The 24,331-nt window shown below is 41.2% G+C and overlaps 1 protein-coding gene and 1 long non-coding RNA gene across 2 annotated transcripts; both read right to left on the reverse strand.

Moving 5' to 3' along the window:
* Positions 1-6,162: 6,162 nt before the first annotated feature.
* LOC119479232 lies at positions 6,163-10,994 on the reverse strand. The gene is made up of 2 exons (XR_005204646.1): positions 9,250-10,994; positions 6,163-6,870 (listed from the first exon to the last, which is right to left on the reverse strand). It is a non-coding gene; the product is annotated as an uncharacterized LOC119479232 (long non-coding RNA).
* Positions 10,995-12,393: 1,399 nt separating this feature from the next.
* Positions 12,394-24,107, reverse strand: ubtd1b (ubiquitin domain containing 1b). Its single transcript, XM_037755829.1, has 4 exons — positions 23,347-24,107; positions 13,902-14,129; positions 13,626-13,783; positions 12,394-12,844 (listed from the first exon to the last, which is right to left on the reverse strand). The coding sequence occupies exons 1-4, from the start codon at positions 23,426-23,428 to the stop codon at positions 12,542-12,544; spliced, it is 771 nt and encodes a 256-aa protein (XP_037611757.1). The 5' UTR covers positions 23,429-24,107; the 3' UTR covers positions 12,394-12,541.
* Between the last annotated feature and the right edge of the window lie 224 nt (positions 24,108-24,331).

Below are 24,331 nucleotides of genomic sequence, written 5' to 3' on the forward strand. Positions count from 1 at the left end.
TTCAGTTAGTCACAATAATGTAAGATATGCACCAACGTGTTATATAAAGACTATATTCTCTAGAGGGTCCAGTCCTCTTCAAAGAGCCAGGAGAAATTATTTTGTGGTAAGATTTGAGCCTTAAGGCAGGGAATCTTATCCACATACCTATCTATATGTCCAGTGGGGTGAGGATGCAGGCAGGAGATTTGCTGGCGAGTCCAGTTTTTATTTTACTCTCATTTTTGATTCACCACTTCCTGTGGGTGCAGACTTTCCACCATACTGACACCAGAATTTCATGTGTGCAAATGTACAATGTGGTTGTAGCTTTACTTTGTGATTCAGTGTGACAAGCTGGGTTTGTTTTTGTCTTTTTTGGGGGATTTCTGTGCAAAATAACTAAGGTTTCTTCACTAGCCTGTAGCAGAGGAGCCCACAAAAAAGGGGCCTGCACAACAGGAAAATTAAGAGAAATTAAATGATATAGGTTTGACCAGTTGGTGCATTGGAGCACTGTATTTTAATTAGGGCTGTCAACCTATTAAAATATTTAATCATGCATGACTCTCCATAGTTAATCACGATTAATTACAAATTAATCGCACATTTTTTAACTGTTCAAAATATACCTTAAAGGGAGATTTGTCAAGTATTCAATACTCTTATCAACATGGGAGTGGGCAAAAATGCTGCTTTAAGCAAATGTATGTATACATTTATTATTGGAAATCAATTAACAACACAAAACAATGACAAATATTGTCCAGAAACCCTCACAGGTACTGCATTTAGCATAAAGAATATGCTCACATCATAACATGGCAAACTGCAGCCCAACAGGCAACAACAGCTGTCAGTGTGTCAGTGTGCTGACTTGACTATGACTTGCCCAAAACTGCAGGTGATTATCATAAAGTGGGCATGTCTGTAAAGGGGAGACTCGTGGGTATCCATAGAACCCATTTTCATTCACTGATCTTGAGGTCAGAGGTCAAGGGACCCCTTTGAAAATGTCCATGACAGTTTTTCCTCGCCAAAATTTAACGCAGGTTTGGAGCGTTATTTAGCCTCCCTATGACATAGTTGGTACCAATGGATTCTTTAGGTTTTCTAGTCTCATATGTCAGTATCTTCACTCTAGCTTTAAAACTGAGCCGGCTACAACCTTCGGAAGATCGATTGCGTTAATATGTTAAAGAAATTAGTGGCGTTAAAACGCATTTGCGTTAACACATTTTCATCACGTTATCTTTGGAAGCCCTAGTTGTAATGTACTCCTAAAATTAGTCATTAGTTCATCAGGGCGGATTAGTGTAAACTTTATGTTTCTACTCGGGCTGGTTTTTGCTGCACGCAGAAAAGAGTCAAAGGAAAGAAAATTGGACACAAGCATTATGATGTGGGAGTTTCATAAAACATATTGACTGAGATACTAAGTCAAATTAACAACCCAGCCTGGGACATGTAATGTCCAAACCCTTCGAGCTCTCTGCTGTGGCGTCAGGATCATCCTGGGTCTGTCAGTGGGGGGAACAGAGTTTAGAATAAGGCTGACTGGCCGAGTGACCACAAACACAGTTCTCCCTGTGAAATTCCACCGTCAATAGGGGCTTTTTCCAGGCACGGTGCACCACAACCCTCCGGAGACCCTGTGTTTGCAGAGACTAGGAGCGGAGAAAGAGACAGAGTTGCGCCGCTTGAAAAGTTCCTTGTCCGTGTACTGAGAAGATGACATTAGTTGTTACAAGATGTGCAGCACGACAGTAACATCGGGCAGTATTTTCACAGTATGGTACCGGTAAAGAAATGCCTCTAATGGATATTTAGTATGACAAAATACTGAGTAAAACCTGAGCACAGTGGATCCATTTTGTACTACAAACACTTAGCTGCAGCCTTTTCCAGCTTGCCAGACAGGAAATGATGGATTTTACAGCTCTGGTGTGTTTGTTATAAACAGAAGGAAAACTTAATTATCACAGCCACGGATGCTCACCACAGTTCAGCAGAAGTTGTAATACTGTAGGTGGAAAGAGCGCCACCTACAGAAACTTCATCAAAAGAAAACTCTACAAACCCCTTAACAAAAAGAGGTATATCCAAGTGTGCTGATAGTATACTTCTTTTAAACTTAAAATAAGAGAGTATACTTTCAGTTCTCTTTTGATCAACTTATCAGAGATATACTAATTATACTTGGCTCATACTAACAAGTATACAGAAACATCTAAGTAGACTTGGCTTATACTGACAAGTATACAAAAAGTCAAAGTATACTTGGCTCATAGGCCTACTTGTACTTAATCTTTTGATCGAGATATACTTAAGTATGCTTGCCTTATAGGTCTACAGAAAGGTATACTTGGCTTGTAGTTGTGCTTACTTTTTGATAGAGTAGCCAATTAAAGTGTGTGAGACAGTCCCATTTCCTTCCCACGGATGCTGTTTGATTGACAGGTGGCTGCTGGGAAATGCAGTGCTGAAACGTTACAGCGTTTTGAGGCCTCAGCAACTATAAAATGGGGCCATAACAGAGTTAAACTAATGTGAAGGTTGAGGGTTGTTGAAACATGAGTAACACATGCAGCCCACTGCTTCCAACCTATTTATACGCCTATAAAGCCACCTTTGATTGCAATGACCATGTCCACACCCTTATTTTGACGGCGTCAAAGTGCATTTTGTGAAATGTAGGAGCAATTGTTCTCAACTCATGTGCTATAATTGACTTTTCGAGCCCTGAAGTGAAGATGCAAAACTTTGTCTTTTTGAAAAAAAAAAAACTTTTTCGCAGCCCATATTTTCACCCTCTCAGATTTGGTGGCGTTGCTTTCAAGGAACACACATACTGTAAATCATCTGAATCACGCCTGAATATGTTAGAGGCTAAAACCAACAAGGCTGTGTGTGTTCCATATACCCGCCTTCACTCCTACCACTCAGTTCACTTACACAAGAGCAGAGCACCATCTTGTGGTAAAGATGAATATCTTTGCATGGAGACTTGCTGTAGAATAAAAGCAACCAATTGAATCAGATTTTTGCCACTTTAAGGCTCAATTTGATTCTTCCTTTATTCAGGAAGAAGGAGGAAGAAGAATTATTACAAAACAATCCTTTTTTTCACACAAAACTTTATTCAGCAGTTTAAAAACATGATTGAAAACAAAAATCAGCATATAAATGAAGACATACCAAGTGTACAATAAATTGTGGGTGTCCATTCATCATCAAGAAATGTCCATATCATGACTAAATAATACATTTTAAGAGACATTTTGAAAAACACATTTGAGATTCCTCTTTAGTGAGTGCTCTATGGCTGCAATACCTTCTGGGGATTTGAATTCTTAATGTATGGAGTGGTATTGGTCATCATGTAAATGTAAAATAAATATTCCTGGTCTATTATGGCTTTTATAACCAGCTTAATAACAGGCTTCAAATGCAATTCAGTTCCACCCATGTACCATTAAAAAAAGTCTTAGGTGTGTTCAGATGTGTAGAAATGTGCTACATTCTAATGAGTGCAGGACAATGAGTGTGGCATTTTGATTGGTGTCTTTTTGCATTGCTCCGGACTGTGGAAAACACTGGAATGCTAAAATTGATGTATGAGTAGGTGCAGAGTGAATGGGTGTACAGTGACTGAGGAAGATGCGGGAAAAGCTACGCAAAAAGCTAGCAAGTGGACTTTGAGTTAAGCTTTGGGGGGGTCAAAATCTTCCTATTTCATACATTAACGTCTCCTCCAAAACATCTGAAATTCGACTTGAGCGATACTTTTACCGACTCTTCTAGCCCTAAAAATGTAGATGCTTGTGAATCTTCACAATTTTCCCTTTAGTCTTTACTAGGGCTGTCAAGGTTAACGCAAATTCGTTTTAACACCACTAATTTCTTTAACGCATTAACGCAATTGATCTTTTGGAGGTTGTAGGCTTAGTTTAAAAGCTAGAGTGATGATACTGGCATCATATGAGGAAAAATTGTCATGGCCATTTTCAAAGGGGTCCCTTGACCTCTGACCTCAAGATATGTGAATGAAAATGGGTTCTATGGGTACCCACGAGTCTCCCCTTTACAGACATGCACACTTTATGATAATCACATGCAGTTTGGGGCAAGTCATAGTTAAGTCAGCACACTGACACACTGACAGCTGTTGTTTCCTGTTGGGCTGCAGTTTGCCATGTTATGATTTGAGCATATTTTCTTATGCTAAATGCAGTACCTGTGAGGGTTTCTGGACAATATTTGTCATTGTTTTGTGTTGTTAATTGATTTCCAATTATAAATATATACATACATTTGCATAAAGCAGCATATTTGCTCACTCCCATGTTGATAAGAGTATTAAATACTGGACAAATCTCCCTTTAAGGTACATTTTGAACAGATAAAAAATGTGCGATTATTTTAATTGTGATTAATCATGGACAATCCTGTGATTAAATACTTTAATCGATTGACAGCCCTAGTCTTTACTAAAATGAGACGGGTAACTTGCAGGCTGTGCCAGTATAGGCTTATACTTTAACTTAGAGAAAAAAACATAACTGAGGTTGAATTGCTGGAGACAAACTGGAGTGAAATCGACAGCGTTAAGCGAACTAAATCAACACTTTAATTTGCTATGGTGTATCTTTAGATTACAAGGCTGACAAATGAGTAAGTAAGATAAAAAAAAAAACAGCTAAAGGAAATAACATATGTTTTCTTCTCTGCTTTGATTTCTGTCCCTTTCCATTCAGGGTTAACTGGAGATTTTATAAGGAGACCTGTCTGACCTCTGTGTCCGATCTTAGATATGCTAAAGGGGAATCTGACTAGCACTGTAACCTCGATGCTCTTTTCAAGTCAAGAACAACATACTCCACTACAACTACAGAGAAGTGATTGAGAATGGAGGAAACATACATTTAAGTTCAATCTGGCTACTTCAGATATTATTTTAGAGATAAACCTTTGCTACGGTTTTCTTTAAATGTTCATGGTGGGGTTAGACAAAAAAGAGCATCTTATCTATAGCGCATTAAAGGGGAACAGCATATTATTGTGCATTTATGCCCTTCCCTTAAAGACAACCTATTGCTTATTTTCAGGTTCATACTTGTATCACCCCCCCCCCAAAAAAGCCCAGTCTGCTCTGATTGATCAGCTGGCCCACTCTGTTGTGATTGGTACACCGAACCAAACTCTTCAGACTCCGCTCCAGCTCCGCTCTAACTAGCTTTGTTTAAGGGAATGCCAAACTAGCCGCTGGGAAGGTGTTATGCAAATGTGTTGCTTGGTGACATCACCACGTTACGGAAGAAAAGGCGGGACTTCAAGAAAGTTTTTTCAGGTAGTTCAGGAGCAGTGTTTCTGTGGGGGAGAGTAAAGCCCAGTTTATGATCGCCGTAGTGAAGCTGGCGCGTGCAGAAAATGACGTCATCACGGATTTTGCGTGGTGCGCGAAGGCTCTGCAAGTTGTCGCGGCGCTTGGTTGTGCACCTCTGAATTTAACTAAGTGCCCACTGCGTGCGCTGCGCCTTTCGTTTCAACATGGATACCTTCGATGGAAGACTGGCCAAGCAGGTTAGCCTGTACAGACGTCTCTACAACTGTTCATTGAGAGACCACAGCAACATGACATTAAATACTTGGAAAGAAGTAGGCGACACACTGGGGAAAGAATAGGCTTTTTGCCTCAGGCTGGGAAAAAATATGACGGATCGTTTTGTAAAAGCTAAATAAAAAGGTCTCATGGAAAGAGTGGCGACCCGAGAGGACGCACCGAGACAGAAAGTAATTTAGACTTGGAGGTAAGCGACAGTAAGTTACAGAACACAAATGCAATGTTTGGCTGTATGTCGGTGTTTAGTACTGTTGCCAGGCAGCCTACTTTCCCTTCCGGTAATACTCAGTGACTTCTTGCTTACCTGCCGTTTTGGAGCATATTGCAACGAACAATGCGTTGAGCATAAATACCTTTATGCATGCTCGTAGTGCGCGCGCCATCTAGGGAGACCCGCGCCACCGTGTCTCGCGCGAGTATAAACAAAGCTCAACTCCCTTTGGCATGGACTTTGGGTTTTGTAACTTTGAAGACCTTTTACATACACAAAAACACTACATAACACACCACCAGCTTCTTTAAAACAGAGATCTCTCTTTAGCTACAAACTGAGTTACAAACTGAGAGTTCCTTTAAGGTATAATATGCAAGAATTTACAAAAAAAAACAATGTATAGACTGATACAAAAATAATCCCTCTCAATCATCACTTATGCCCCAATAGAATTGTGTGTTGGTGTCTGTTCCTGCAGAGACCCTGCTGCCCTCTGTTTGGATTTCCTCTTTTCTTCTTATTTTGCTTTACTTGGGACGCTGCTGGGCGTCTGCAACCAGTCTTTGGGTCCCACGTGGGGGTGTAACCCCCAGCCAATAACAGCATGCAGGGTGTGCAGCCCCTCCAGGTAGTCAAATACCGCCGCTTTGACACGCCCCTCAGCTTCTGATACCAACCCAAAAGTCCCCCTTTAGCTCGGAGATACAAAACGTTTCACGGATGAGAACAGGTTGTGTAATGTATTCCCGTGGTCCCCCGGATCCTCTCTGTGCTGTGAGTGCAGCTATGCTCGGTGTGTGTCTTTTTACGAGAGCAGCATTGAACCACAGCCAGCAGACAGGAAGCCTGCATTCATTCAAAATCCGGTAACTCGGCACCTTCCCGCAGAGTTATGCGGAGATAGTTGTGTGTTTATTTGTGCTTTAGAACGTAACCACCAGGAAACAAATCAGAAAATTACGTTTTATTTCTCCGATTTGCTGCTTTGCTCTCACTAACGCCGTTCTCTCTCTTCAGTCACTCTACAGCTCGCTCCACCATCGCTGCTCTCTCTCTCTCCCTCTCGGCTTGTAGAGCTTTGGAAGTGTGGCCAACTTTGAATGCAGTGTGTTTACAAACAGCAAACGACAACTGTTACATATAGGGCACTCATAGGGACAGAGAGTGACATGAGGACAAACACCAACCATAGCTCACTTCAGCGAGGACGCTGTAACAGGAGACGCCATCGATAAAGATGTCAACAGAGCTCGTCCCCTCCCCGAGGCTCAATGACACCATAACCTTCACAGCTGAGACGCGTACGGCAGAAAGCTAAACGGACAACTGGGGCGAGAAAAAGTTGTGTAGGTATTTTTAATGTTTAGATATTTACTCCGTGAAAGACGAGAGCCCGTCTGAAGACAACAGCTCGGAATACATTTCAAAAGTGACAAACATGAACATCTGAAAACAGTCGACAGCTGATTATCTGACATCAGATTATAGCAGGCTTGTGCCTGGAGATTGACATTTCCATAACAATACTCGTTAGCTGGTGCTCTATGAAATCTGTAGAGTCAAAGGAACAAAATTATATGAGGTCTATTGTATTGCACATACAGAGAAAAAGGCTTATTCAAGTTCGCGTACAATGATTTAAGAAATATCCCCAGAAGAACCATTGGTAAAAGGAAAGCAAAAAAAAAAAGGGCTGAAAATTACAAAAAAGGGTGATTGTGATGAGCTTCAAGGCTGAAACTGGATAGAAAAGAGACACAAAATGTATCTAAAATAAAACATTTTCTTGATGTGGTGAGCTGCGGCTCGGTTTAATTTGAACCCCTCCATGATCATACTGCTTTGGAGCGATGCATGAAAACAATGCACTTCAAGCTACAGACTAGAGGAAAAACAGAAAACACTAAGGCTGCGTCCGAAATCACATACTATGCACTACATACCCAATATCTGTACTATCGTTCAACATACTCTTGTGTGAACAAACAGTAGTGTGTATGTCTTCGGACGCACTGAGCAGTAATTTACATCGTCACTTCCTGAGAGCCTCCTTGCCGGTTGGAAACGTGTAACCATGGTAACCTGTGCAATCCTCCAAAACAAGTTTCTGAGAATCAAAGTCTGAAGTAATTTAAAATATATATCACGCCTAGCAAAGGGAAATGTTTTATACTTAAATTGAAGCGTTATTGACGTTACAGAGCTTTCGGTCAACGTCTGTTATGAACGTTGTTGTCACTTCTGCATTGCATTGTGGGATATTTATGCCGCCGTAGTGTCCAGCATTGCATACTGTAATATTTCACTGGATATAGTATGCAATTTGCATACTATTGGTTTCATTCTAAGGTTTCGGACATACTGAAATATCTCACATACGGTTTTAGCGTACTAAATAGCATGTTAGAATGGAATTTCGGATGCAACCTAAACTTTGAGAATTCTACCACAACGAGGACAGTACAGGATACATTCACAGAGCAGGTCTCGATTCTCAGCCCTGATTATTTATTCTGGGATGTAACCCAAATCTGATACTAACATGACCTGGAAGTGACAGTCATGCAAAGAAGCAGAGTAGAGATTTTTGTATCTTAGCTACTCTTTGGGATGGAATACATGTCGTTCGAAGTCCCCTCTTTGACATTTCTAGTAGGTACCTTCAAGTTGTGCAATTTCAAAAGCTTGATTTTTGTTTTAAAAAGGTTCACAAATAGAGTGGTGCAGGAATGAGTCCTAAAACCCGGAAATGAGTTAGCATTTTAGCACTTCGGTTCCCTTGTCTGGAAGTTTTTTGAATGGGTTTTTAGTTAGATGTCTGAAATAAGGTCTGTGGTTAACACATGCTAAAGAAATTTTGTTCTACGATATAAAATACCTCGGTAAATATCCCACTCGTGAATTTTGAACCCTTTACGTGTCTTAAAAAAGGCGGTTGAGGGCGCCTGGGTTAGCTCAGTTGGTAGAGCGGGCGTCCATGTATTAAGGCTTGGTCCTGACCGCGGCGGCCCGGGTTCAAATCCGGCCTGTGGCCCTTTCCGCATCCACTCTCTCTCTATCCACTGTCCTGTCAATAAAAATGGAAAATGCCCCCAAAAAAATAACTTTAAAAAAAAAAAAAAAAAAAAAAGCGGTTGCTAACAAGTGGCTAAATGAGACTACTAAACGTCATCAAATCGTCTCGTCCGCCGTTAGTCTCGTTTTGTATTCTCGCGCTCATGCGACCGTGGTGTAGTATATTTATAGGCTAATGTATGCTTTTTACTTCTGGTGATTGAATTTACACTTAAAAAAAAAGTGGTGTTCATTTGTGAAGATTATCTTGCTGAACAAAACGTGTAAGTATCATAAAAGTGTGTTTTCCACAGCGCTTATTTTCCGCAATAATCCAAAACCCAATGGAAAAATCCCATTGGCTTTTTGTTGAGGGAACCCGGGCGATGCTAACTTCCTGGTTGGCCTACAAAAATACGTCATCACTGCACCACTCTAAAGGTCGATAGACATAAAATTCAAGTGTCCAATATTTATAAAACAAACAAGTTTTTCAAATTCAGTCATTTTGCAGATCTTAAAATTCAGCTCAAAATTCAAGTTTTTCAAGTTGGTTTCAGACAAGCAACAAAATTCAAGATGAAAAGTTGAAACTGGAGCATTCAGGCTACCAAAGATAAGCAGTCAAGCCTGACTGGAACCGATCAAACCTCCGTCCCATCAGGTTACATTATGTCAGTCACATGAGTCAAGTTCAGATTGGAAACCCTGGACACTTGAATTTTCTATCTGGATCTTTGAAATTTCAAAACTTAAATGACCAAAAGTTTGAAACGGGGGGAAATTGTGATCTGTTGGGGGTCACGCTGCTTTACACTGCTCAGAAATGTAGTCAAACATATCACAAATGTCTCAGATTCATTTTAGAGTTCAGATAAATGTCTCGAGCATGCTGCTGGATATGATTTCTTACATATGATCCATGGGAGCAGGAAACCAAATGCACCACCAGCTGTGGGATTTGTCTGATGTTCACAGTGCTCAGACAAAAATCTGATATGTCACATGTGATGTGGGGGAATATCTAAACTGTGCAATTTGAGCTGCAGTGTGAATGTAGCCACAATGTTTTTACCACGCAGACTGTCAGGCCTAATGGGGACTCCAGCAGGGAGCTGCCAGCATAAATTCAAGGCAATTTAGTCTGCGGCTGACATGTTTCTGTCCTCTGTCCTCCACTGTGGTTGGTGACAAAGCTGGATGAACAATTTCAAACAATTATCTTTGCTGTACAACAATGATCAGAGTCTATATACAGGCTAAAGGCAGGCACTGCTCAGCGTCTAACTGAGAAACAGGCAAAATGGCTTGTTCAAACACTGCATGTTTATGACTTGTAAGAGGTTAATCTTTATCTTTTATTTTATCTATCATATGTCCCACTGAGCCACTTCCCTACCTGAAGAACTCACCTGACAGCTATTTTTAAAAACGATAAAAGTTGTTCCATTTCAATGTTTCTGCTCAGGCAAGCGAACAGTCACAAAATGTTTGAAGAGTGGTTACAAGCTCTCCCTTTGCCCTCCAGACAAAACAAAAAGTCTAATGCAGTGGTACAGAGGTCACAGTATGCTGTCAACTGAAAAGTAACATAAGTGAAATGATGCATTATTGTGAAATACAGAAAAAATGATGCTACTTTTAACATTTTCAAATCAAATCATGTCTAACTTGGTGGAGTGTCCCTTTAAAGGAGTAGTGTGTGGGATTTAGTGGCATCTAGTGGCGAGATTGCAGATTGCAACCAACTGAATACCCCCTGCGCTGATTTCTTTTCTAAGCGTGTCGCAGAACTACGGTGGCCTTCAGATAACGCAAAAGGCTCTCTCTAGAGTCAGTGTTTGGTTTGTCCGGGCTACTGTAGAAACATGGCGGACTCCGTGAAGAGGACCCGCTCTCTATGTAGATATGAAGGGCTCATTCCAAGCTAACGAAAACAACGATTCTTAGTTTCAGGTAGAGCTGCAACATTAAGTCGACTAGTTGATCAACAGACAAATAATCGCCAACTATTGATAATCGATTAATCGTTAAAGTGATTTTTCATGCAAAAATGGCAGAAAAATGTTATATCTTTGGGTTTTGGACTGATAAAACAAACCGTTAAATACATCACCTTGGACTTTGAGAAACTGGGATTGACATATCTCACTATTTTCTGACATTTTATTATTTATTTATTATTATTTTATAGACCAAATGATTAATTAATTAATTAATCCCCCTAAATCCTACACACTGGACCTTTGAACAATATTTTTGATATTAACACTAAAACAAAAAAAAAAAAGTAGTACTAGTAATAGTACTGCGGGTTCCACTGAAAATCAACACCTGAACCGGCCGTTCTTTGCAGCCCTCAGCTCATTGTTTTGGTTCACCGCTCCATATAGAGTACTATTGGCTCTCACCAATCCCACATATATAAACGTGTAGGCAGCCGAGCTCACACACGCCGTCTGTATGCTGGTGAAAGAAGTCAACCATCGAGCGAACAAATGTGACAGATCATTTTGATGTTATTGGACCGCATCGAGCATTAAAGGCGAATGAATACTGGATTTACATTCATCAGGTGGTGAGAAAAGGGACAACAAGCCCTAAGCAACTAAAGGATGCAGTATAACAGGGCTGTGTTGCTGCCCCTTAGTGGTCTGGAGGGTCATTAAGTGGTCAATAATGCAGCTTTTAAGACCATCATTTTTGGGAATTTCTCTTTCCCTAGATAATATATGATACGATTGACTGCAAAGCTATGACCAGGGAAACAGTCTCGTCTCTGTCAGCTACGTTAAACTGAAATGTTTCACAAGGGCCAAATACATATTCCTTTTGCCCAACACACACACAAACACACACCCGCCAGCACCCACACACCAAATGTTTTGTCTGCAAGATTAATGAAATCATTAAAAAAGGCAGCAGTCATAGCTTGGATTGATCTAAGAGTTCCTGAATCTAAAAAAATACAGAAGGCGTAGCCTAGCGGTAAAACTAGCGTCTTTCTGAACATTAACCCCTTTTTTTGTTTCGTCTTGTAGAAGGCACACAAACTACCACAAAAGTAAAGTAATAATCTTCAAAATGTGCAAAAAAGCTCAGTTTACATTATTTCCTCAATAAAAGAAAGAAGGAGAAAAGAAAGAAGTAAATGTTCAGTATCTCACTCTCTGCCTCTCTGGGGGAAAAAAAGGATTGCAGTGCAGAGTCCACGGGCGTCAAAGTAGAAATGTGCTTTAGAACCAACACCTCTGCATTTCTTCCATTGGCACTTAGTTAGCATCAGTGCAGATAAAAACGGCAGAGGCAGAGTCTGCATGTGCAGCAGGATGTGCACATTTTTGTATGTGGTTGAAAGGCTGCATGACAACTTCTGCTCTTAATTCAAGATGGTTCAAAGAGACAAGTGGACGAGGATCTCCAGAGTTAGTGTGGTGACTGGATTCACTTAAAGAACAACCCCCCCAAAGATACAATGACACATGGTAGATGAAAGAAAGCAGCACTTTTGAGTTTCTCCCTCTTGTTTTTGCTCCAAAGTAGTTCCTCCACAGTACGATTTTATTTCAGCTACAGTAGCTGTTCTCAAAAAAGCATAAGTTATCCAGCAATATGGGGGAAGCACCTCTGGTCCGTAAGCGTCTGCCGCACCATCTATCCCGTGTCCTCGGTCATTCAGACTCAGGCGACGAGGCAGTGGTGGTGGTGGTGGTCGTGGTGGTGGTGGTGGTGGTGGTGGGTGACAGCTTTAGGGTTCGGAGGGCCTGCGGGTTGACGATGACCTGGATGACAAAGTCCTTCTGGATCTTAGTGTCCTGCAGCCGCGTCTTGTCCGTGAGCAGCTTCCCGGAGAAGAACCAGCGCTGGTGGTTGGCGTCGATGTCCTCCTGGGCCTGCAGCTGCTTCTTCAGGAGCCCTATGGTGTCGGCCATGCTGGCGCTGAGGCGCAGGTCCGTGCCCGTGGACAGTCGTACCTGCGGCGGACAGGAAGTAGGAAAATTAACCTCGGCCAAAAGAGACACAGACACAGGTGGAATTTGCCTTTCCAGAATAAACAAAGACGGGAACTTGTTATACTGGCTAGTAGCGTTCTGAGATGATACAGAGACGTAAATGACAGCTAAAACAGAGTATAGTTGGTGGGTTACCTTTAATAAACATGTCAATGACCATTTCAACAAATATATTGCATTTGTTGGAAGTGTGGGCAAAGATAATACAAAAATAAGTCACTCAACTCCCAATTAAAGGGCGGGTCAGTGTAATCGAATAATGTGAACGCTAGCACTAGCTGAGTCAACGTTAGCTGTGCTAAGTTTGGTAATAACTAAAAGGGTTAGTTTAGATTTTCTGAAGTGGGGTTGTATGTATCCTCCCATGTTCTGCAAGGTAAAATTACTACTTTTGTGAATGTAGTCTGGTGGCTTTGAAGAGAGCAATATAATGGCTTCAGTTCCCCGTCAGAAAGGGCTGTCTGATGGTGAGGTAAAGTGGCTGCGGACGGGAGCAGCAGAAAAACAAATAATAATAATAAAAAAATCAATATCAGTTTAAGTGTACGCTATATTTAGAATATTTTCACAGCTTTACCTCGTCAAAAACAGCCATTTTAACATGCAGAACGCGGGAGTTGCTGGTCTACTGCTGCATCGATCGGTTAGTTTGTTTGTGTTATTGTGTGTAAAAAAACTAATATTGGCCCTTTCAATGAGAAAAACAACCAAGCAAGTCTTTTAGGGATGCCTGTCACAGTACCTTGAGCTGGAATTCCTTCTTGGGTGCTACAGGGGGTTCGGGGCTATCGCTCGGGTCGTCGTCACTGCGCTCTGAGATGAGGTTGACGGGTGGAACCAGGCAGTAGACGGGCAGCTGGTAGCGGTTCCCGAGTTCGTCGTAACACTCTGCGAGAGTACCTAGAGAGGGGTGTCGAAGAAAACAGGACAAGTTGTTTCACTGACTTTGTGTGTGCAAGTGTATTTTCCTAGACATTTCAGATATGAGCAGGAGTGTGAATGTGTTTTCTGTCCTCACCATGTGGCAGTGTGATACTGGCTCCGTCCACTATAGCCTGGGCCAGCTCGTGGTCGTTACACTCCAGGGCCACGGCCGCAGCTTTCAGGGCATCCCAGATCTCCTTGCGGCCCTCGAAGGCTGGCGCTGTGTCCCAGAACTCGTCCCGCTTGCTCCGCAGCTGGCCCTCTGTCATCGGATAGTCGCTCTTCCACTTGGGACGGTCTTTCTTCAGAGGCTCGTTACGTCCTGTGGGAGGAAAAGTGAGGGACATATCGGTAAAGGTAGTGAAACGATTTGGGATTTATTTTGGTTTGAAACAGTTCACAACAAATGTGGTACAGTCCCCGTCTCCTGGATCGTCTTGAGGGACAGACTGTGCCTTTACACTCAGATTGCGTAGAAAAACAGTACAGTCCGGTTTTTCAGTACCACTGATGATCTAAATGAATTTCGTAACCATGTGTAAATGTTCACCACATAATGCAAAGAACAGGCAGACTGACTAATGAATAACATGATGTTCCCAAGTAATTAATATCGTCATAAACAGAGCTGACAGCAGAGAGAAACACTGGCCGTCACCAGAGACGGAGAACATCCCACCCCGCCCCACCACGCTTCGTCATCCCCATCTAAAATTAGGAGGTCATTCAGGGTTTGCAATATGCATGAAGCATGTGTAGCCTATATCTGTCCAGTAACCCTACCTGTGTTCCCACCATTTAATATTAACACAACGCACACCTACTGTAGGCCAGGAGAGCACTTACATTAGTGGAGGCCTGAGGGTCACACCCAAAGACGCTAGCATCAGGAACTACTGTAACATTTCTGATCACCATGTAGTAGTTAAACACCTTAACATTTACTAGATTCTGCAAGATATGGTTAACTTACTGCAAAAGACACCACAATTTACCATACTATTGCCTGCAATTGCCTGAGTATATTGCATGGGTAGTACTTGAACAGAATAGGCTGTAGTGAAGTCGTGTGCTGCAACAGTAGATCTTTAGTAAATAGTAAAAAATGTTTAAATGGTTGCTAACTGCCTGTCACTTCAGGTTATGTTGTCAAAAACAGGTTCCAAACCAGCCTAAGCTTATGTTTCCAAATGCCCGAGAGGCGGAGATGTGAGCGGAGGGATGGAAAACGAAGAGGAGTATGAAGGAGACAGCACACATCCAAGAGGTTGCATTTCTTTCAAACAAATTATTTATAGTGCAGTCGGCTTAGGAGGAGTAATTTGGAGGACACGGGGTGGTGTAGGATTAGCACTTCTTGGAGACGAGTGAATCCCAAGTGAGGCAAAGGGGCTTCCTCAATACCACTCAGCCAAAGTGGTTATGGACATGTGGTGTCTGTGTAGAAGACAATATTTATCCTAATGTGGTCCATAGTGCAACATAAGACACAACGGTACACATACAATATAGCTGAGGTGCTGATATTTTCATGTTATTCCAGTTCTCAGGGACAAAACACACAAACTATACCTGAGCTTTTCAAACAGTAAGGCATGCAACTGACTGTTATGTGTTTTTCTTGTTTACGGTATTAATCGTCTGCTCTGTAAAAAATCAGAAAATAGTAAAAAAAAGAATGTCCAAGGTGACATCATCAAATGTCTTGTTTTGTCCAAACAACAATCCAAAAAACTAGGATTTTCAGTTTGCTGTATTATAAGGCATTTGGCTGGAGCCATTAAATGTTGGACTTTCTTGTTTGAAAGTTTACTTAAACAAGAGTTGTTCCGATACCGATAACAGTATCGGAAGGTATTTTGTCACGTGATGATAGCAAACAAGAACAGTGCGGTGCTAGTGGAGAGTGTAATGGTAACGGTAGTCAGAGCAAGAAAAATGTCAGCCATTTGGAAATATTTCACAGTGGAAAATCCAACAAGTAAAACAGCAATATGGGGCGCCCCAATAGCTAATTTGGTAGAGCGGGCGCCCATATATCATATATAGTCCTAACCACGGCGGCCCGGGTTCAAATCCGACCTGCGGCCATTTCAGTATGTCGCCCCCTTTCTAAACTGTCCTATCATCAAAGGCTTGAAACAGCAATATGTTCAGTATGTAAGGCTTCTGTTTGGCGGGGGAGCCACTAGTGTTGCCAAGTTCTATTGCATTCATTCTCTGTATGTATTTGTTCATGTTTTACAAAGAGTTTATACTGAGCCAGGCCATACAACAAAGATAGGAATCATATCCCATCTTTACATGGTCAGTAGTAAACAGCTGTTAAATAATAACTACAAGTTTATATTTTTTTATCACGCAAGTTCAGGTATCCGAATCAGTATCGGGAAGGAAAAAAAATGGCATCGGAACATGTCTAATTTAAACAATGAATTATCACAATAGATTTTCATTTTCTGTCAATCGACTAATCGATGAATCATTGTAGCTCTTAACCGTAATACAGTATAAATCGTATGAGTACATCCATGGGTACATTGCAAACAGGAACTGTTAATAGCTAATTCTGCAAACTTTTAATGCAGCTAATTTGCCAAAATGTAAATATAGTAAAAAAAAAATAATAAAACATGGCTCAAGTTGTAGCCAGCAAACTCACTGACCCCATGGCAAAATGATACTTCCTGTTTAGGGAGGAGGAGGGAGGTGGTGTGTGTGTGTTTGGGAGGGGGAGGGTGGAGTCGTCTCCATTTTGTCTGAAGGGAGCCCCGCATTGTGTGACTTTGAAAACCCCTAAAATATACCAATATTCACCCTCTTGTCAAACGGGAAGCTTTTCGGTCATTTAAAAACAGTGCCTCCGTTACACAGTTTGTCCACCGGAGAGCACTGACAAGTTGATTTTTCAAAAATCTTCTGCCTGCTCAGTATGCATCTTGCTCACAATTGTAAAAAAAATAAATAATGATAAGCTCAAGGGATCCATAAAGATATTTTTTTTTTATATGCATGCTGCGTAAGTAACGTTATTTTGCATTAATAACGTTAACAACGCGTTAACGCAAAATCATTTCAACACATTAACTTAATCGATATTTCGGAAGTTGTAGCGGGTTTTAAAGCTAGAGTGAAGATACTGATATCATATGAAACAAAATCTAAGGAATCCATTGGTACCAACCATGTCATACTAGCTTGTCGAGAAGGAGGCTATATAACGCTCCAAACTTTCTGCTAAATTTTGGCAAGGAAAAACTGACATGGTCATTGTCAAAGGGTTCCCTTGACCTCTGACCTCAAGATATGTGAATGAAAATGGGTTCCATTGGGTACCCACAAGTCTCCCCTTTACAGACATGCCCACTTAATGATAATCACATAAAGTTTGGGGCAAGTCATAGTCAAGTCAGCACACTGACACACTGACAGCTGTTGTTGTCTTTTGGGGTGCAGTTTGCCATGTTATGATTTGAGCATATTTTTATGCTAAATGCAGTACCTGTGAGGGTTTCTGGACATTATTTGTCATTGTTCTGTGTTGTTAATTGTTTTCCAATAATAAATATATACATACATTTGCATAAAGCAGCATATTTGTCCACTCCCATGTTGATAAGAGTATTAAACACTGGACAAATCTCCCTTTAAGGTACATTTTGAACAGATAAAAAATTTGCAATTAATCGCGATTAAATATTTTTTCGACTGACAGCCCTTATTTGAACTTGAGTGGTATCGATCTTCTGATCCACAACCACATTTACCAAGATGTCGAACTATTCCTTTAAGTAATGGTGCGCTTGTTTGTTTTGCTATGTATGTATCTATGTAAGTAATACATTTGAGGTTAGGTGCGTTTATTACGGAGCATGAATAAGCACATTTTTCTTTCTCTCTTTACTAACACATACCATTATGTGGTGTGAATAAATGTCTTGCAAATTACATATTGCGTATGGCAGTCACCTCTGTTGAGATATCATTAAAATTGGCTGAATAATGTCATAGTGACGTACTGTCAGCCACTCTGTGATTTCAACTGTCGTGTTTTAATGACTCCCTTTCCTAAGAGGAGGACTGACACAGAACGGTTATCTCTTAGCGACACATTGGGTCAACAAGACAGGTGATATTTTCTGAAAAGTCTACATGTTAAAACAGTTAGCACAAGCAGATGTTGGACAGCTAAGGACTTCTAAGCTTGACAAAAAATCATCAGAAGAGGGGTGGGTGAAGGATGTCTGATTTTTTTTAGACTTGAAATGCATCTGTTCTGTATTTTCAGTGTCCTGAAAATGCAATTGGGATTCCTTGAAGAGAGTAAAAAGTAAGCTATACAAAAGAAAATACTGACTAAAACCACCTTCCAAGTGATAGATATACAATTTAAAAAAGGTTTTTATCTTTGAAGGAAATAATAAGCGTGCTTTTGTGGAATGTGTGTATAAAAAGCACGCAATAACAATAGGAATGAGTCAATGAATCGCCTTCCTGTATCAAATCCAACCGAAGCACAGGAAAACAGAGACATGATGAAGCAATGCATTACAGACGCGTGAAGCAACATCAGGGTGTTTTCATCCAGCTGGGCTCATAAAAAACAGGTGCCACGTGATGAGGCTATAGAGTGAAGCGTGTTGCGAGTGTTAATGAAATACGTCATAAACAAAGCACGAGGATCGTAAGGCGTCCCTGTGCTGTACGTCAGGTTACAAACCAAACAACACACCCAACAACAACCGTAGGTGGCTGTTAAAGGATTACCTGCTTCTGGGAAAAGTACTGTATGTTCGACACGTATTGCTGCTTTGGCCCTGCAGAGATATTTAACAGCCTCTCACATTCCCCTGACATGAGGCAAGTAATGAATGTGGGGTGTTTTCTGTGTTCCTCTTTAAAAGGCAGACATCAGTGAATTGGAGCAGATCAACAGCGGAGAGGAGGAGGGGAAGTGCACTCTTTAACTGGACACAGACTGGATCCATGTATGACTGTATTTCCTCAGGGCACACAAACACATACACTCCAGCGTGCAGTCAAATACACACATCCTTGCAGCTGGTTTATCTTATCACCACAACGCTGCATTCAGCTTTCTGCAACTACAGATAAAGTCAGCCTCCAGTTAGTACCTTGACAGAGTCATGTGTAGCATCCATAGGGTTACTTTTGGAAAACATTCTCAGCAGAAATTTCTCATGTCACTGATTTCTGAAAAGACAGAACAAAATATTTCACAAACAGCTGTTTACCACTGACCCTACCAGAGCCTGGTAGACCTCTAATTCAGGGAAAACATATGGTGCATCACCTGGGACGCTGTTAGTCTCAAGCCTGGACGGTACCTGCAGTACTGTAGAAAAACGAGTACCGTCAAGTTTTCAGAATATTAGCATCGACTTGGTACCAAAGTATCGGTTCCCTATTTATAATGACTTTAAAGATATCTTTGGTGTTTCTGTAAGCCCATGAAATGTTACTTAATGGCCAACATTTACACTCAACCAATATAGTTGCAATAAGCTAATATTGGCTCATATATTGGCCTTTTTTTGGTGTTTAATGCTACAATACTAGCTCGAAAAAACTTAGTGGTGATGTCTCAAAATGTCTGTTTTTTTGCAACCAACAGACCAAAATGTAAAGATACTAAGTTTACTGTCGTAGAAGACTAGGAAAACCATAAAAAGTGCTACATGTAAATGCAATATTTTATTTTCTGTCAACGTTTATTAACCAGCAAGCTTTTTAGACATAGTGGATATGTTGTCCAACCCGGTTCTACCGGAGTATATTCCTGCCCCGGGGATGCAAATTATCCCTCGGGGGATGTGACGCAGAGGCAGGACCTGTACATTACAATACAACACAAATAACAGGACCAAGGACAATACATTAACTGATTGGGGAGAACTGAAATCAATTAACAAATGTGAAAAGAAATGGAGAGATCCAACATGAGCCTTCTATTGTATTTGACCTCTTCCTCTCCCATGGCTGTCTGTCTGTATGAGGGAGTGTCGAGCAGACTAGATTCAGTCCCGTTAGAGAAACCAGTCAATGATGCAGCGGGACATGATGTGACTTGTTCTTTTTGATGGAAGCCTGGTCTAGTAGGGAGTGTCTGTTGATACTGATCAGGGTGGGAAATTACCACGAACCATTGCCAAAGCCCGGGGAACCTTGGCTGTGAAGCCTTTAACTTTAAATAGTCTATCCATCGGCCACTTTGGCAGGAAACAAAGAAAGACAAATTATTTTGAAGGTCATATTCTGCGTTAAAAATCTATATCAGATGTTCATTTTGGAATACAGCCACGTGGGAAAGGGGTAAAAAAAAAAAAGTCCCCGATACTAGTGCACAAAGCTGGAATCATTCTTAAAAACGTCCCGTCTTTCTGATGTAAACTGGAGAACATTCCTGTTGGAGAAAGACTGACTGAAAAACTTTCCATTAGTAAAGTTGGAGGACACAGAACCTGCATCCAAATGAAAAACAGACACTTCAAACAGTCACTTTAAAAGGAACTTCATTGCTCCAGATATGCTGAATGGGACAGTGATACAACGAGCTGAACTAAATCACTTCCAAACATTTTAGGGCTGCAACTAATGATTATTTTCATTGACGATTTATCTGTCGATTATTTTCTTGATTAATCGATTAGTTGTTTGGTCTATGAAATGTCAGAAAATGGAGAAAACTGTTGATCAGTGTTTCCCAAAGCCCAAGATGACGTCCTCAAATGTCTTGTTTTTCCCAGAACTCAAAGATATTCAGTTTACTGTCATAGCAACCCGGTCACGCGGGAAGGCGAATAAATACCACGACATTACACGGACATTCCGTGAGTCACAATACACATTTTAGCCTTTTTGCGTGCCATTTGTACGCCACGCAAACGTCCGCAGTTAGGTTTAGGCAAAAAAAACACTAACTTAGGTTCAACCAACTAAACCACTTAGTTAGGGCAAGAAGAACATCATGGTTTGGCTTAAAATAAGTAAGTAATCTAAGTAAAATATGTATGGAAACAACGCAACACAACTACAGAAAACACGTCATAAACGTCACTGACGTAACTTACAAATCACTGGTCAACAACGGTCTCGAACACCGGTCTCCTTGTAAAAAGTCCAGTGTTTATTGTGTGCGAACAGGCTGGTCATAGAGGAGTAAAGGAACCAGAAAATATTCACATTCAAGCTGGAATCAGAGAGTTTTTACTTCTTTTTTTTTTTAAATGACTCAAACCGATTAGTTGATAATCAAATCAGTTGGCGATTTAGTTGACATAATCAATTAATCTTTGAAGCTCTATGCCATTTTACTTTTGAGTAAAATAATATCTATTGTATTTGCTTTAATTGCTGGAGTGTCTGAGACAATTGAGCAACTTATTGGCCTCAGCAAAGATTTTACGACATCTCGGAAGTTTCCCATCCTAAGTGAGTTAAGTTTATTAAAACAACATTCATAAACCTGCATGTCTGTAAAGCCTCCAATAATCCAATTAACAGAAAGCTTGTTCATGTGTCACACCACATATCATAAAAACCCATGTTAAATAGCATTGACATTGTTGTCTGGGGTCAAAACTATGCAGAAATTAAGAATGTCTGCCAATTCGGCCGTGCGGCGCCTGCGTCATTCAGTTTAGTCTGGTTGTAAATATAACATTTACTCTCGCTAAGTGCTGAAGCAGCAATCCAAATTCCATCTGTCACTATCAAAGTGTAAGAGAACAAAACGTGGCGGCTCGCCAGTGTTTATCTTTAGAAGAATGTTATCTTCCGGGAAGGTGAGTAACTAATGGACATGACCTCCCTGAGGTGAATAATCGGCATATCAGCAACTTCCAGATTGAATGCAACCTCCGCTTCAGTTCAGTGTTGCCATTTACAGTAACAACAACCTCCTGCTTGGACAAACTTCAGTGTAATATGGTGTTCACAGGGCTACCACTTTGAAGATAGCAGTTGGCCTAACAAGCTTGGCGGATTAAGAGCAAGGCCTGAAATTGTTGGGTGGGAAAATTGTCGGCCTTGTTATATGTGCAATGACAGTCAAACGTAGGTGTAGTAATGTGGGTGAATTTGGCTGTAATCACTGTTGAGAGTGGCTCTGGGATAGTGCAGTTTGTCTAAGTGCTCATTTACAGCACAACAGAGTTGCACCACTTTCTGTGTACTGACAAAAACAAGAAAGCAACTTTCTCCAAGCAGCACAAACTTGCCCTGCAGAGGGGACAAACACACACTCTGCACTGGTCTTTACATGTGAGCTGAATCTAGACATACAGGAGTAACTGCATTGCACTTACAACTAAGAATGTGTTTCCAGACTCTCGTCTATGTCCATTTAGTGCGTTGTGAATGCAAATGAATCCCTGACCATTGAGAGAGACCACCCAGGTTGATGTACCAGCAGCAGTCAGTTTCCCCTCAGAAAAACAAAGGCGAGGGAGGAGGTGAAACCCAATCACGAGTGGTCACTTGAGATGCTTTTGAATCCGATGCAGGAGTGAAATACACCTGGATACAGTGAGTCTCAACCACCTCTAGTGGTGTTTTGTGCATTTTGTGCACTTTAAAGGGGAACTACGCCCATTTTCAATATTCATACATGTTATTCCTATGGTCTAAGACAGTCCAAAAAATATTAGTGTGCATGAACATCTTTCTCCCAAATCCAAAAACTACAGTGCTAAAACTCAAACTTGTGATGTCATCATGTATAAAGTGTGGAACCACTCCATAGACAATGAATAGGGAGAAATGTTATAGATGACACTGAGAGCACCCAGGGGAATGTTGTGAGTATATGGGTACATTTTCTGTTTCATTACTGACAACACTACAATAGAATAAAGCTCACTTGGGTGTCCCCAGTCTCCCATTCATTGTCTATGGAGCAGCTCCAGACTTTATACCATGTGACATCACAAGTTTGAAACTTACTTCTCAAATATTGATTGAGCTTTCCTAGGCCATGGAAATAATATACTGGAATTCTTAATTTAGGTGATGTTCTCCTTTAAGGAAACTTACCAACAAATATCACAGCTTTATAGACTTTTATATTTAGGTCATCTACATATATACCTTTATATAAAATGTATAATTCTTAAGAAGGCAGTCTTGACTATAATTATAATATAGACACTGGGGTTTGACTGATATTGGTTGATTTTTTTAAAGGCCAGTCAATATTTTAGACTGAAATAGTTTTATTATATTTCTTCAAAATATTTGAGAGAGAGTAGCTCATGTTCACAAATATTGATTGAACCTTTTTAGGCCATAGAAATAACATATTAGAAGTCTTAATTTAGGTGGTGTTCCCCTTTAATGTGTAGTGGTGGGTGTGTATATACTTATTATACTTGCATATAACTGGACAGTAAACCAGCATGACTTTACAATGCCTTCACTTTGGATAAAAATACATTACGTGGAAGGTATAAGTAGTGGTGTTTGCAAGAATAACTTGTATCATGAATCACATTTAACCACACACTGTACTGTAGTCTTACCTCCTCGTCCACCGTTCCTGGACGAGCCTCGGCTCTGTGTGTCCTCCCAGCCTTCCCAGTATCTCCCCACACATCCTCCCATGGTGTTCAGAGGGCTGCAGATTGTTTCCAGGCGTCGGACTAGCTGAAGAGGAGGGGGCCCATCATCACGGACGAAGAACTGAGTCCGATGAGGAGGAGGACGGGTCGCAGGTCCAATGTGGCCAGCCTATAGGTCATCCGTGTTTGTAGACGATCGTGACTTAATAATGTGCGTTTTCTCTCTTTATGCTGTTTGTGTGTGACACGACCCCACTAAATTCACAGCTCGTGGTCAGCACTAAAGAGTTTGTCAAATCCACCTCAACATCTACCAAACCGTGTATAAACGTTAAGATGTATCCAGCAGCATGTCAGGTATCTAACGTGTCTGTTAAGTTGGGCTAACTGGTGAAGTCCAGCAGTCCAGACAGCGCAGCAGCTTCCTCGCTAACAAGCTAACAGGCCAACCAGCTAGGTAGCTAGCAACAACATCAGTAAACACTAACTTTCGCTCACTCGTGACCGTTTCCCTTCACGTTGAGTTAGTTAGAGTTAGAGCAGATAGTTAGAGTCTCCCGCAGACCTCGGTGGACCACTTCAGTTCTTTGTCGCTGTCTCCAGCTCTTGTTTGTCTCTTTAAATCCCCTCAGACGTGACTTCTCTCTCTCTGCTGGTGAAAGGTGACTAGTAGCTGCGGAGCTCGAGCTAGCGCCGCCGAACTTTCTTACGCATGCGCGTCAGCACGCAGGCAGTAGTGATGTGTCGTCGCGAACGAGCCGGCTCTTTTAAGTGAACAATAAGAGCCGGCTCTTTTAAAGGGACTGTTTGTAAGAATCAGAAATGCTTGTTAACAGCGACACATGTGGCCGTTAAGTCAACCAAAGTCAGCGTCGGGCTCGCGCTTGTGCTCGCTTTACACAGACATGAACGAGCATTGATCAAAACAGTGAGGCAACACACGTCA

This window comes from Sebastes umbrosus, chromosome 20 (assembly GCF_015220745.1).
Source record: "Sebastes umbrosus isolate fSebUmb1 chromosome 20, fSebUmb1.pri, whole genome shotgun sequence".
NCBI classification, from domain to species: Eukaryota; Metazoa; Chordata; class Actinopteri; order Perciformes; family Sebastidae; genus Sebastes; species Sebastes umbrosus.